This window comes from Oncorhynchus tshawytscha, unplaced genomic scaffold, assembly GCF_018296145.1.
Source record: "Oncorhynchus tshawytscha isolate Ot180627B unplaced genomic scaffold, Otsh_v2.0 Un_contig_1573_pilon_pilon, whole genome shotgun sequence".
In the NCBI taxonomy this organism is placed as follows: domain Eukaryota; kingdom Metazoa; phylum Chordata; class Actinopteri; order Salmoniformes; family Salmonidae; genus Oncorhynchus; species Oncorhynchus tshawytscha.
The window spans coordinates 83,571-95,540 of record NW_024609072.1 but is presented as its reverse complement, the minus strand read 5'-3'; the positions used below and the strand labels follow the sequence as shown (position 1 = coordinate 95,540).

General features: G+C 54.0%; 1 protein-coding gene and 1 long non-coding RNA gene across 2 annotated transcripts in view; one reads left to right on the top strand and one right to left on the bottom strand.

Annotated features, from left to right (window-relative positions):
• The first annotated feature begins 2,234 nt into the window (after nt 1-2,234).
• The window catches only part of LOC112242344 (rhophilin-2-like), a 41,874-nt gene continuing 32,138 nt past the window's right edge, over nt 2,235-11,970 (top strand). Inside the window, exons 1-3 of the mRNA XM_042314117.1 lie at nt 2,235-2,340; nt 2,574-2,681; nt 3,051-3,219. Of these exons, the coding sequence (XP_042170051.1) occupies nt 2,235-2,340; nt 2,574-2,681; nt 3,051-3,219 (383 nt within the window). The remainder of the gene's footprint in view (nt 2,341-2,573; nt 2,682-3,050; nt 3,220-11,970) is intronic.
• On the bottom strand, nt 3,339-3,809 carry LOC121844234. Its single transcript, XR_006081903.1, has 3 exons — nt 3,791-3,809; nt 3,537-3,632; nt 3,339-3,452 (listed from the first exon to the last, which is right to left on the bottom strand). It is a non-coding gene; the product is annotated as an uncharacterized LOC121844234 (long non-coding RNA).

Sequence of the window (11,970 nt, the reverse complement as noted above, 5' to 3'; positions counted from 1 at the left end):
ACTGCTCTTACTGTCTCTCTACTGTTACGGTCTCTTACTGTCTCTCTACTGCTCTTACTGTCTCTCTCTACTGCTCTTACTTCTCTGTCTCTCTTACTGTCTCTGTTCTTCTCTCTCTACTGCTCTTACTGTCTCTCTGTCTCTCTACTGTCTCTCTACTGTCTCTCTACTGTCTCTACTGTCTCTCTACTGCTCTTACTGTCTCTCTCTACTGTCTTACTGTCTCTCTACTGTCTCTCTACTGCTCTTACTGTCTCTCTACTGTCTTACTGTCTCTCTACTGTCTCTCTACTGCTCCTACTGTCTCTCTACTGCTCTTACTGTCTCTACTGCTCTTACTGTCTCTCTACTGTCTCTCTACTGCTCTTACTGTCTTCTCTACTGTCTTACTGTCTCTCTACTGCTCTTACTGTCTCTCTCTGCTCTTACTGTCTCTCTCTACTGCTCTTACTGTCTCTCTGTTCTTACTGTCTCTCTACTTCTCTCTACTGTCTCTCTCCACTTCTCTGTCTGTCTCTCTTCTTACTGTCTCTCTACTGTCTCTCTGCTCTTACTGTCTCTCTAGCTACTGTCTCTCTACTGTCTCTCTACTGTCTCTCTACTGTCTCTCTGTTCTTAGCTCTTACTGTCTCTACTACTGTCTCTACTGCTCTTACTGTCTCTCTACTGCTCTTACTGTCTCTCTACTGCTCTTACTGTCTCTCTACTGTTCTTACTGTCTCTCTACTGCTCTTACTGTCTCTCTACTGCTCTTACTGTCTCTCTCACTGTTCTTACTGTCTCTCTGTCTCTCTGTCTCCTACTGTCTCTCTACTGTCTCTCTACTGTCTCTCTACTGTCTTACTGTCTCTGTCTCTCTTACTGTCTCTGTCTCTACTGTTCTTACTGTCTCTCTACTGTCTCTCTACTGTCTCTCTACTGTCCTCACTGCCCTCTACTGTCTCTCTACTGTCTCCTACTGCTTCTACTGTCTCTCTACTGCTCTTACTGTCCCTACTGTGTCTGTCTCTCTACTGCTCTTACTGTCTCTCTACTGTGTCTCTACTGCTCTTACTGTCTCTCTCTACTGCTCTTACTGTCTCTCTCTACTGCTCTTACTGTCTCTACTGCTCTTACTGTCTCTCTACTGCTCTTACTGTCTCCTACTGCTCTTACTGTCTCTCTACTGTCTCTCTACTGTCTCTCTCTCTTACTGTCTCTCTACTGTCTCTCTACTGCTCTTACTGTCTCTCTACTGTCTCTCTACTGTCTCTCTACTGTCTCGCCTGTCTCTACTGTTTCCCTACTGTGTGAACTGAGTTTCCGGAGTCAGGGTATGTCATTATGTTTGCGTCCTCAATGGCTCCCTATTCCATATATAGTGCACTACTATTGGCCCCCCTATGGGCCCTGGTGTAAAGTAGTGCACTATATAGTGAATAGGGTACCATTTGAACCCCACTGTATCTAGTCTGACCTCAGGGGTCCTTCACTTCATCTCTGGAAGAGGTCCTTCTCAAAACCCTTGGAAATACATGGAATTTATGCCAGAATATAAAACAGCTTCAGGAGAATGGCTGTAGCTCCACCACACCACTCATTAGGGTCTACGTGTTTCCATGTATTGGTGTGTGACTGTATATGAACTGATGAGCTGGATGAATCCTGTCCCCTGAGCTCTCTAGGCCAATATCAGAGCCCGGTCAGGAAACCTCATCTAGCCGTGTCCCAAATGGCACACATCCTACTGGCCCCGGTCAAAAGTAGTGCACTATAGAGAGAATAGAGTGCCATTGACATTTGGGACTCAACTGAGCAGTTCCCAGGACCTCACCTTGTCTCCAGTCCGTCCTCTGTCTCCAGCCAGTCCGTCCTCTGTCTCCAGCCAGTCCGTCCTCTGTCTCCAGCCAGTCAGTCTCCAGCCAGTCAGTCCTCTGTCCCCCTCCTGGGTCAGGCCCCACTAGCCCATTACTCTCTGGTCCCAGAGCGCATCAGTCTTCCTGTCCCACCCATTCTGGGTGTATCTTAGTGCCCCACTGCCTGGGTAGGGATCCATCAAGTCTGGGCCTCATCTGTATTGTTGGCCCACAACACATAGCTTCAGAGAGACCAAGAGGCCCCGTGTGCTCTGTGACCCACGGGGGCCCCCCCATGTGCTCTGTGACCCACGGGGGCCCCCCCATGTGCTCTGTGACCCAGACCCCAGTGGCCCCCCCTGTGGGCCCCCATGTGCTCTGTGACCTACTGGGGCCCCCATGTGCTCTGTGACCTACACCCCCATGTGGCCCCGGGGCCCCCATGTGCTCTGTGACCCACGGGGCCCCCATGTGCTCTGTGACCCACGGGGCCCCCATGTGCTCTGTGAGGCCCACTGGGGCCCCCATGTGCTGTGATGTGCTCTGTGACCTACTGGGGCCCCCCCCATGTGCTCTGTGACCCACTGGCTCTGGAGCCCCATGTGCTCTGTTACCTACTGGGGCCCCCATGTGCTCTGTGACCTACGGGGCCCCCATGTGCTCTGTGACCTACGGGGCCCCCATGTGCTCTGTGACCTACTGGGGCCCCCATGTGCCCCCATGTGCTCTGTGACCTAGGGGCCCCCATGTGCTCTGTGACCTGCCTCAAGGGGCCCCATGTGCTCTGTGACCTACGGGGCCCCCAGTGGTGGTACAGGGGCCCCCATGTGCTCTGTGACCTAGGGGGTACCCCCCCGTGTGCTCTGTGACCTACTGGGGCCCCCAGTGCTCTGGACCAGGGCCCCCATGTGCTCTGTGACCTAAAGATCTGACAGCCATAATTGTAGGTCTGTCCTTCCCTCCTTCCATACGTAAAAAGATATATGTAAAAAGTCAAGGTGCGGGCAGTCTTCACAGCTAGTTGTAAGAGTCCCCCCGGGAGATAGACAGTGGCAGGGGTGGTACAGCCCCCCGGGAGACAGTGGCAGGGGTGTAAACAAAATATAATAATTTACCTCAGTCTGACAGCTCAGTCCTGTCTGTCAAAGTTTGTCTCTCAAATGCTTGAAAAATAAATTCTCGTATACTCCCACAACCCTTTTCTTCTTCTATTGTGAACGCTGACCTGCCTTTCCTTTTCTCTTCCCGTCTCCAGGGCGACCTCCAACAACAAAGTGTGTGATATGGTCCTTCTGGAGCTGAGCTATATCAACTCTAACCTGCAGCTGCTCATGGAACAACTGGAGGGGCTCAACAGCTCCGTGGAGGTCTACCAGAACATCCAGTGAGTAAACAGCACCCCTTTAAACAGCACCCTTTAAACAGCTCCGTGGAGGTCTACCAGAACATCCAGTGAGTAAACAGCACCCTTAAACAGCTCCGTGAGGTCTACCACAACATCCAGTGAGTAAACAGCACCTCTTTAAACAGCACCCCTTTAAACAGCACCTCTTTAAACAGCACCTCTTTAAACAGCTCCGTGGAGGTCTACCAGAACATCCAGTGAGTAAACAGCACCTCTTTAAACAGCACCCCTTTAAACAGCACCTCTTTAAACAGCTCTGTGGAGGTCTACCAGAACATCCAGTGAGTAAACAGCACCCCTTTAAACAGCACCTCTTTAAACAGCTCCGTGGAGGTCTACCAGAACATCCAGTGAGTAAACAGCACCTCTTTAAACAGCACCCCTTTAAACAGCTCCGTGGAGGTCTACCAGAACATCCAGTGAGTAAACAGCACCCCTTTAAACAGCACCTCTTCTAAGAACATTCAGTGAGTAAACAGCACCTCTTTAAACAGCACCCCTTTAAACAGCTCCGTGGAGGTCTTTAAAAACAGCAGCACCCCATTTAAACCACCTCTTTAAACAGCTCCTGGAGGTCTACCAGAACATCCAGTGAGTAAACAGCAAACAGCACCCCTTTAAACAGCACCCCTTTAAACAGCACCCTTTAAACAGCACCCCAAACAGACACCTGAGGTGGCAGGACTGAGTGGTTGGGGGTGGGAGGGCCCAGACACCTGAGGTGACAGGACTGAGCTGTTGGGATGGGGTGGGAGGGCCCAGACACCTGAGGTGACAGGACTGAGCTGTTGGGATGGGGTGGGAGGGCCCAGACACCTGAGGTGGCAGGACAGAGCTGTTGGGATGGGGTGGGAGGGTCCAGACACCTGAGGTGGCAGGACTGAGTGGTTGGGGTGGGAGGGCCCAGACACCTGAGGTGACAGGACTGAGCTGGTTGGGATGGGGTGGGAGGGCCCAGACACCTGAGGTGACAGGACTGAGCTGTTGGGATGGGGTGGGAGGGCCCAGACACCTGAGGTGGCAGGACAGAGTGGTTGGGGTGGGAGGGTCCAGACACCTGAGGTGGCAGGACTGAGTGGTTGGGGTGGGAGGGTCCAGACACCTGAGGTGGCAGGACTGAGTGGTTGGGTGGGAGGGTCCAGACACCTGAGGTGGCAGGACTGAGTGGTTGGGGTGGGAGGGTCCAGACACCTGAGGTGGCAGGACTGAGTGGTTGGGGTGGGAGGGTCCAGACACCTGAGGTGGCAGGACTGAGTGGTTGGGGTGGGAGGGTCCAGACACCTGAGGTGGCAGGACTGAGTGGTTGGGGTGGGAGGGTCCAGACACCTGAGGTGGCAGGACTGAGTGGTTGGGGTGGGAGGGTCCAGACACCTGAGGTGGCAGGACTGAGTGGTTGGGATGGGGTGGGAGGGTCCAGACACCTGAGGTGGCAGGACTGAGTGGTTGGGATGGGGTGGGAGGGTCCAGACACCTGAGGTGGCAGGACTGAGTGGTTGGGATGGGGTGGGAGGGTCCAGACACCTGAGGTGGCAGGACTGAGTGGTTGGGATGGGGTGGGAGGGTCCAGACACCTGAGGTGGCAGGACTGAGTGGTTGGGATGGGGTGGGAGGGTCCAGACACCTGAGGTGGCAGGACTGAGTGGATGGGGTGGGAGGGCCTAGACACCTGAGTTGGCAGGACTGAGTGGTTGGGGTGGGAGGGCCAGACACCTGAGGTGACAGGACTGAGCTGTTGGGATGGGGTGGGAGGGCCCAGACACCTGAGGTGGCAGGACAGAGTGGTTGGGGTGGGAGGGCCCAGACACCTGAGGTGGCAGGACTGAGTGGTTGGCAGTGGGAGGGTCCAGACACCTGAGGTGGCAGGACTGAGTGGTTGAGGTGGCAGGACTGAGTGGTTGAGGTGGCAGGACAGAGTGGTTGGGGTGGGAGGGCCCAGACACCTGAGGTGGCAGGACTGAGTGGTTGGGTGGGAGGGTCCAGACACCTGAGGTGGCAGGACTGAGTGGTTGAGGTGGCAGGACTGAGTGGTTGAGGTGGCAGGACTGAGTGGTTGAGGTGGCAGGACTGAGTGGTTGAGGTGGCAGGACTGAGTGGTTGAGGTGGCAGGACTGACAGGACTGTGGTTGAGGTGGCAGGACTGAGTGGTTGAGGTGGCAGGACTGAGTGGTTGAGGTGGCAGGACTGAGTGGTTGAGGTGGCAGGACTGGGTTGAGGTGGCAGGACTGAGTGGTTGAGGTGGCAGGGGGTTAGGTGGCAGGACAGAGTGGTTGGGGTGGCAGGGTTAGGGTTAGGTGGCAGGACAGAGTGGTTGGGGTGGCAGGGTTAGGGTTAGGTGGCAGGACAGAGTGGTTGGGGTGGCAGGGTTAGGGTTAGGTGGCAGGACAGAGTGGTTGGGGTGGCAGGGTTAGGGTTAGGTGGCAGGACAGAGTGGTTGGGGTGGCAGGGTTAGGGTTGAGGTGGCAGGACAGAGTGGTTGGGGTGGCAGGGTTAGGGTTAGGTGGCAGGACAGAGTGGTTGGGGTGGCAGGACTAGGGTTAGGTGGCAGGACAGAGTGGTTGGGGTGTTAGGGTTAGGTTAGGTGGCAGGACAGAGTGGTTGGGGTGGCAGGGTTAGGGTTAGGTGGCAGGACAGAGTGGTTGGGGTGGCAGGGTTAGGGTTAGGTGGCAGGACAGAGTGGTTGGGGTGGCAGGACAGAGGGTTAGGGTTAGGTGGCAGGACAGAGTGGTTGGGGTGGCAGGGTTAGGGTTAGGTGGCAGGACAGAGTGGTTGGGGTGGCAGGGTTAGGGTTAGGTGGCAGGACAGAGTGGTTGGGGTGGCAGGGTTAGGGTTAGGTGGCAGGACAGAGTGGTTGGGGTGGCAGGGTTAGGGTTAGGTGGCAGGACAGAGTGGTTGGGGTGGCAGGGTTAGGTGGCAGGACAGAGTGGTTGGGGTGGCAGGGTTAGGGTTAGGTGGCAGGACAGAGTGGTTGGGGTGGCAGGGTTAGGGTTAGGTGGCAGGACAGAGTGGTTGGGGTGGCAGGGTTAGGGTTAGGTGGCAGGACAGAGTGGTTGGGGTGGCAGGGTTAGGGTTGAGGTGGCAGGACAGAGTGGTTGGGGTGGCAGGGGTGGCAGGGTGAGGGTTAGGTGGCAGGACAGAGTGGTTGGGGTGGCAGGGTTAGGGTTAGGCAGGACAGAGTGGTTGGGGGGTGGCAGGGTTAGGGTTAGGTGGCAGGACAGAGTGGTTGGGGTGGCAGGGTTAGGGTTAGGTGGCAGGACAGAGTGGTTGGGGTGGCAGGGTTAGGGGCAGGACAGAGTGGTTGGGGTGGCAGGGTTAGGGTTAGGTGGCAGGACAGAGTGGTTGGGGAGGCAGGGTTAGGGTTAGGTGGCAGGACAGAGTGGTTGGGGTGGCAGGGGTTAGGGTTAGGTGGCAGGACAGAGTGGTTGGGGTGGCAGTGTTAGGGTTAGGTGGCAGGACAGAGTGGTTGGGGTGGCAGGGTTAGGGTTAGGTGGCAGGACAGAGTGGTTGGGGTGGCAGGGTTAGGGTTAGGTGGCAGGACAGAGTGGTTGGGGTGGCAGGGTTAGGGTTAGGTGGCAGGACAGAGTGGTTGGGGTGGCAGGGTTAGGGTTAGGTGGCAGGACAGAGTGGTTGGGGTGGCAGGGTTAGGGTTAGGTGGCAGGACAGTGGTTGGGGTGGCAGGGTTAGGGTTAGGTGGCAGGACAGAGTGGTTGGGGTGGCAGGGTTAGGGTTAGGTGGCAGGACAGAGTGGTTGGGGTGGCAGGGTTAGGGTTAGGTGGCAGGACAGAGTGGTTGGGGTGGCAGGGTTAGGGTTAGGTGGCAGGACAGAGTGGTTGGGGTGTTAGGGTTAGGTGGCAGGACAGAGTGGTTGGGGTGGCAGGGTTAGGGTTAGGTGGCAGGACAGAGTGGTTGGGGTGGCAGGGTTAGGGTTAGGTGGCAGGACAGAGTGGTTGGGGTGGCAGGGTTAGGGTTAGGTGGCAGGACAGAGTGGTTGGGGTGGCAGGACAGTTAGGGTTAGGTGGCAGGACAGAGTGGTTGGGGTGGCAGGGTTAGGGTTAGGTGGCAGGACAGAGTGGTTGGGGTGGCAGGGTTAGGGTTAGGTGGCAGGACAGAGTGGTTGGGGTGGCAGGGTTAGGGTTAGGTGGCAGGACAGAGTGGTTGGGGTGGCAGGGTTAGGGTTAGGTGGCAGGACAGAGTGGTTGGGGTGGCAGGGTTAGGGTTAGGTGGCAGGACAGAGTGGTTGGGGTGGCAGGGTTAGGGTTAGGTGGCAGGACAGAGTGGTTGGGGTGTTAGGGGTTAGGTGGCAGGACAGAGTGGTTGGGGGCAGGGTTAGGTGGCAGGACAGAGTGGTTGGGGTGTTAGGGTTAGGTGGCAGGACAGAGTGGTTGGGGTGTTAGGGTTAGGGTTAGGTGGCAGGACAGAGTGGTTGGGGTGTTAGGGTTAGGTTAGGTGGCAGGACAGAGTGGTTGGGGGGTGTTAGGACAGTTAGGGTTAGGGGCAGGACAGAGTGGTTGGGGTGGTTAGGGTTAGGGTTAGGTGGCAGGACAGAGTGGTTGGGGTGTTAGGGTTAGGTTAGGCAGGACAGAGTGGTTGGGGTGTTAGGGTTAGGGTTAGGTGGCAGGACAGAGTGGTTGGGGTGTTAGGGTTAGGGTTAGGTGGCAGGACAGAGTGGTTGGGGTGGCAGGGTTAGGGTTAGGTGGCAGGACAGAGTGGTTGGGGTGTTAGGGTTAGGTGGCAGGACAGAGTGGTTGGGGTGTGGGTTAGGGTTAGGTGGCAGGACAGAGTGGTTGGGGTGTTAGGGTTAGGTGGCAGGACAGAGTGGTTGGGGTGTTAGGGTTAGGTGGCAGGACAGAGTGGTTGGGGTGTTAGGGTTAGGGTTAGGTGGCAGGACAGAGTGGTTGGGGTGTTTAGGGTTAGGTGGCAGGACAGAGTGGTTGGGGTGTTAGGGTTAGGTGGCAGGACAGACAGTGGTTGGGGTGTTAGGGTTAGGTGGCAGGACAGAGTGGTTGGGGTGTTAGGGTTAGGTTAGGCAGGACAGAGTGGTTGGGGTGTTAGGGTTAGGGTTAGGTGGCAGGACAGAGTGGTTGGGGTGTTAGGGTTAGGGTTAGGTGGCAGGACAGAGTGGTTGGGGTGGACAGAGTGGTTGGGGTGTTAGGGTTAGGTGGCAGGACAGAGTGGTTGGGGTGGCAGGGTTAGGGTTAGGTGGCAGGACAGAGTGGTTGGGGTGTGTTAGGGTTAGGTGGCAGGACAGAGTGGTTGGGGTGTTAGGGTTAGGGTTAGGTGGCAGGACAGAGTGGTTGGGGTGTTAGGGTTAGGGTTAGGTGGCAGGACAGAGTGGTTGGGGTGTTAGGGTTAGGGTTAGGTGGCAGGACAGAGTGGTTGGGGTGTTAGGGTTAGGTTAGGCAGGACAGAGTGGTTGGGGTGGCAGGGTTAGGTGGCAGGACAGAGTGGTTGGGGTGTTAGGGTTAGGGTTAGGTGGCAGGACAGAGTGGTTGGGGTGTTAGGGTTAGGGTTAGGTGGCAGGACAGAGTGGTTGGGGTGTTAGGGTTAGGGTGGCAGGACAGAGTGGTTGGGGTGGCAGGGTTAGGTGGCAGGACAGAGTGGTTGGGGTGTTAGGGTTAGGGTTAGGTGGCAGGACAGAGTGGTTGGGGTGGACAGGTGGTTGGGGTGTTAGGGTTAGGGTTAGGTGGCAGGACAGAGTGGTTGGGGTGTTAGGGTTAGGGTTAGGTGGCAGGACAGAGTGGTTGGGGTGTTAGGGTTAGGTGGCAGGACAGAGTGGTTGGGGTGTTAGGGTTAGGTGGCAGGACAGAGTGGTTGGGGTGTTAGGGTTAGGGTTAGGTGGCAGGACAGAGTGGTTGGGGTGGCAGGGTTAGGGTTAGGTGGCAGGACAGAGTGGTTGGGGTGTTAGGGTTAGGTGGCAGGACAGAGTGGTTGGGGTGGCAGGGTTAGGGTTAGGTGGCAGGACAGAGTGGTTGGGGTGTTAGGGTTAGGTGGCAGGACAGAGTGGTTGGGGTGTTAGGGTTAGGGTTAGGTGGCAGGACAGAGTGGTTGGGGGGTGTTAGGGTTAGGTGGCAGGACAGAGTGGTTGGGGTTAGGTTAGGGTTAGGTGGCAGGACAGAGTGGTTGGGGTGTTAGGGTTAGGTGGCAGGACAGAGTGGTTGGGGTGTTAGGGTTAGGTGGCAGGACAGAGTGGTTGGGGTGTTAGGGTTAGGTGGCAGGACAGAGTGGTTGGGGTGGGAGGATCTCTCTTCTTCTAGGTTGTATCACCATCTGCTTTCTGAGTGTTGAATGAGTTCAGTTTTTGCTCGAGGGTGTAAACTAATCTGTTGGACCCGTCTTCATTAAAAACACTGTGAACCTAAACACACTACAGTCAACTGGGCCTTAAATAAAACACCAGCAGCCTAAACACACTACAGCCAACTGGGCCTTTAAATAAAGCACTGTGAACCTAAACACACTACAGTCAACTGGGCCTTTAAATAAAACACTGTGAACCTAAACACACTACAGTCAACTGGGCCTTTAAATAAAACACTGTGAACTGGGCCTTTAAACACAGCAGCCTAAACACAGTCAACTGGGCCTTAAATAAAACACCAGCAGCCTAAACACACTACAGTCAACTGGGCCTTTAAATAAAACACTGTGAACCTAAACACACTACAGTCAACTGGGCCTTTAAATAAAGCCTAAACACACTACACAACTGGGCCTTTAAATAAAACACCAGTGAACCTAAACACACTACAGTCAACTGGGCCTTTAAATAAAACACCAGCAGCCTAAACACACTACAGTCAACTGGGCCTTTAAATAAAACACCAGCAACCTAAACACACTACAGTCAACTGGGCCTTTAAATAAAACACCAGCAGCCTAAACACACTACAGCCAACTGGGCCTTTAAATAAAGCACTGTGAACCTAAACACACTACAGTCAACTGGGCCTTTAAATAAAACACTGTGAACCTAAACACACTACAGTCAACTGGGCCTTAAATAAAACACCAGCAGCCTAAACACACTACAGTCAACTGGGCCTTTAAATAAAACACCAGCAGCCTAAACACACTACAGTCAACTGGGCCTTTAAATAAAACACCAGCAGCCTAAACACACTACAGTCAACTGGGCCTTTAAATAAAACACCAGCAGCCTAAACACACTACAGTCAACTGGGCCTTTAAATAAAACACCAGTGAACTGGGCAACTTTTAAATAAAACACGTGAACTGGGCCTTTAAATAAAACACCAGCAGCCTAAACACACTACAGTCAACTGGGCCTTTAAATAAAACACTGTGAACCTAAACACACTACAGTCAACTGGGCCTTTTAAATAAAACACCAGCAACCTAAACACACTACAGTCAACTGGGCCTTTAAATAAAACACCAGCAGCCTAAACACACTACAGTCAACTGGGCCTTTAAATAAAACACCAGCAGCCTAAACACACTACAGTCAACTGGGCCTTAAATAAAACACTGTGAACCTAAATAAACACAAAATGCGCACATTGCTGTGGAATGCGGAGGGCTTTGTCATGCTTTGATTAGTCTGACGGGCACCACAGCAGCTCCGAGGCTTCACATCAAAACAAAGAGCTGGTGAGAGAGAGAGAGCAACAGAGCGAGGAAAAGAAACCGGCCTGTCTGGTTGAGAACAGAAAACCAAAGATTATGGATGAGGAACCAGTGAGCTCCCAAGATTTACACCCACTCATAGTGTGACGAGGAAGTTAGCGTCTTCAGATGAGGAAGTTAGCGTCTTCTAGTCGGCAGCTCACAGTTGAGATGTTTTTGTTTTCGTGTGTCTTACCATCTAGATGGGTACAGCTGGTCTACACCATCTAGATGGGTACAGCTGGTCTACACCATCTAGATGGGTACAGCTGGTCTACACCATCTAGATGGGTACAGCTGGTCTTACACCATCTAGACCATCTAGATGGGTACAGCTGGCCTCTCTACACCATCTAGATGGGTACAGCTGGCCTACACCATCTAGATGGGTACAGCTGGATGGGTACAGCTACACCATCTAGATGGGTACAGCTGGCCTACACCATCTAGATGGGTACAGCTGATGGGTACAGCTGGCCTACACCATCTAGATGGGTACAGCTGGCCTACACCATCTAGATGGGGCCTACAGCATCTAGATGGGTACAGCTGGCACCATCTAGATGGGTACAGCTGGCCTACACCATCTAGATGGGTACAGCTGGCCTACACCATCTAGATGGGTACAGCTGGCCTACACCATCTAGATGGGTACAGCTGGCCTACACACCATCTAGATGGGTACAGCTGGCCTACACCATCTAGATGGGTACAGCTGGCCTACACCATTGTAAATGCTCCACGTTCAACCAAGTTATTGCTGGAAATAGCCCTTTTTCAAAGCTCCTATCGCAGAATATAACAAACACCCAACATTGAACTTGGTTGGTGCTTCCTGCTTTAGTTTTTGCTTGTAAGCAGGAATCAGGAGGACAGAATTGTGGTCAAATTTGCCAAATGGAGGGTGAGGGAGAGCTTTGTACGTGTCTCTGTGTGGAGTAAAGGTGGTCTAGAGTTGGGGGGTTTTCCCCTCTGGTTGCACATTTAACATGCTGGTAGAAATTGGGTCAAATGGATTTGTTTCCCTGCATTAAAGTCCCCGGCCACTAGGGGCGCAGCCTCTGGATGAGCTTTTTCCTGCTTGCTTATTGCCTTATTCAGCTCATT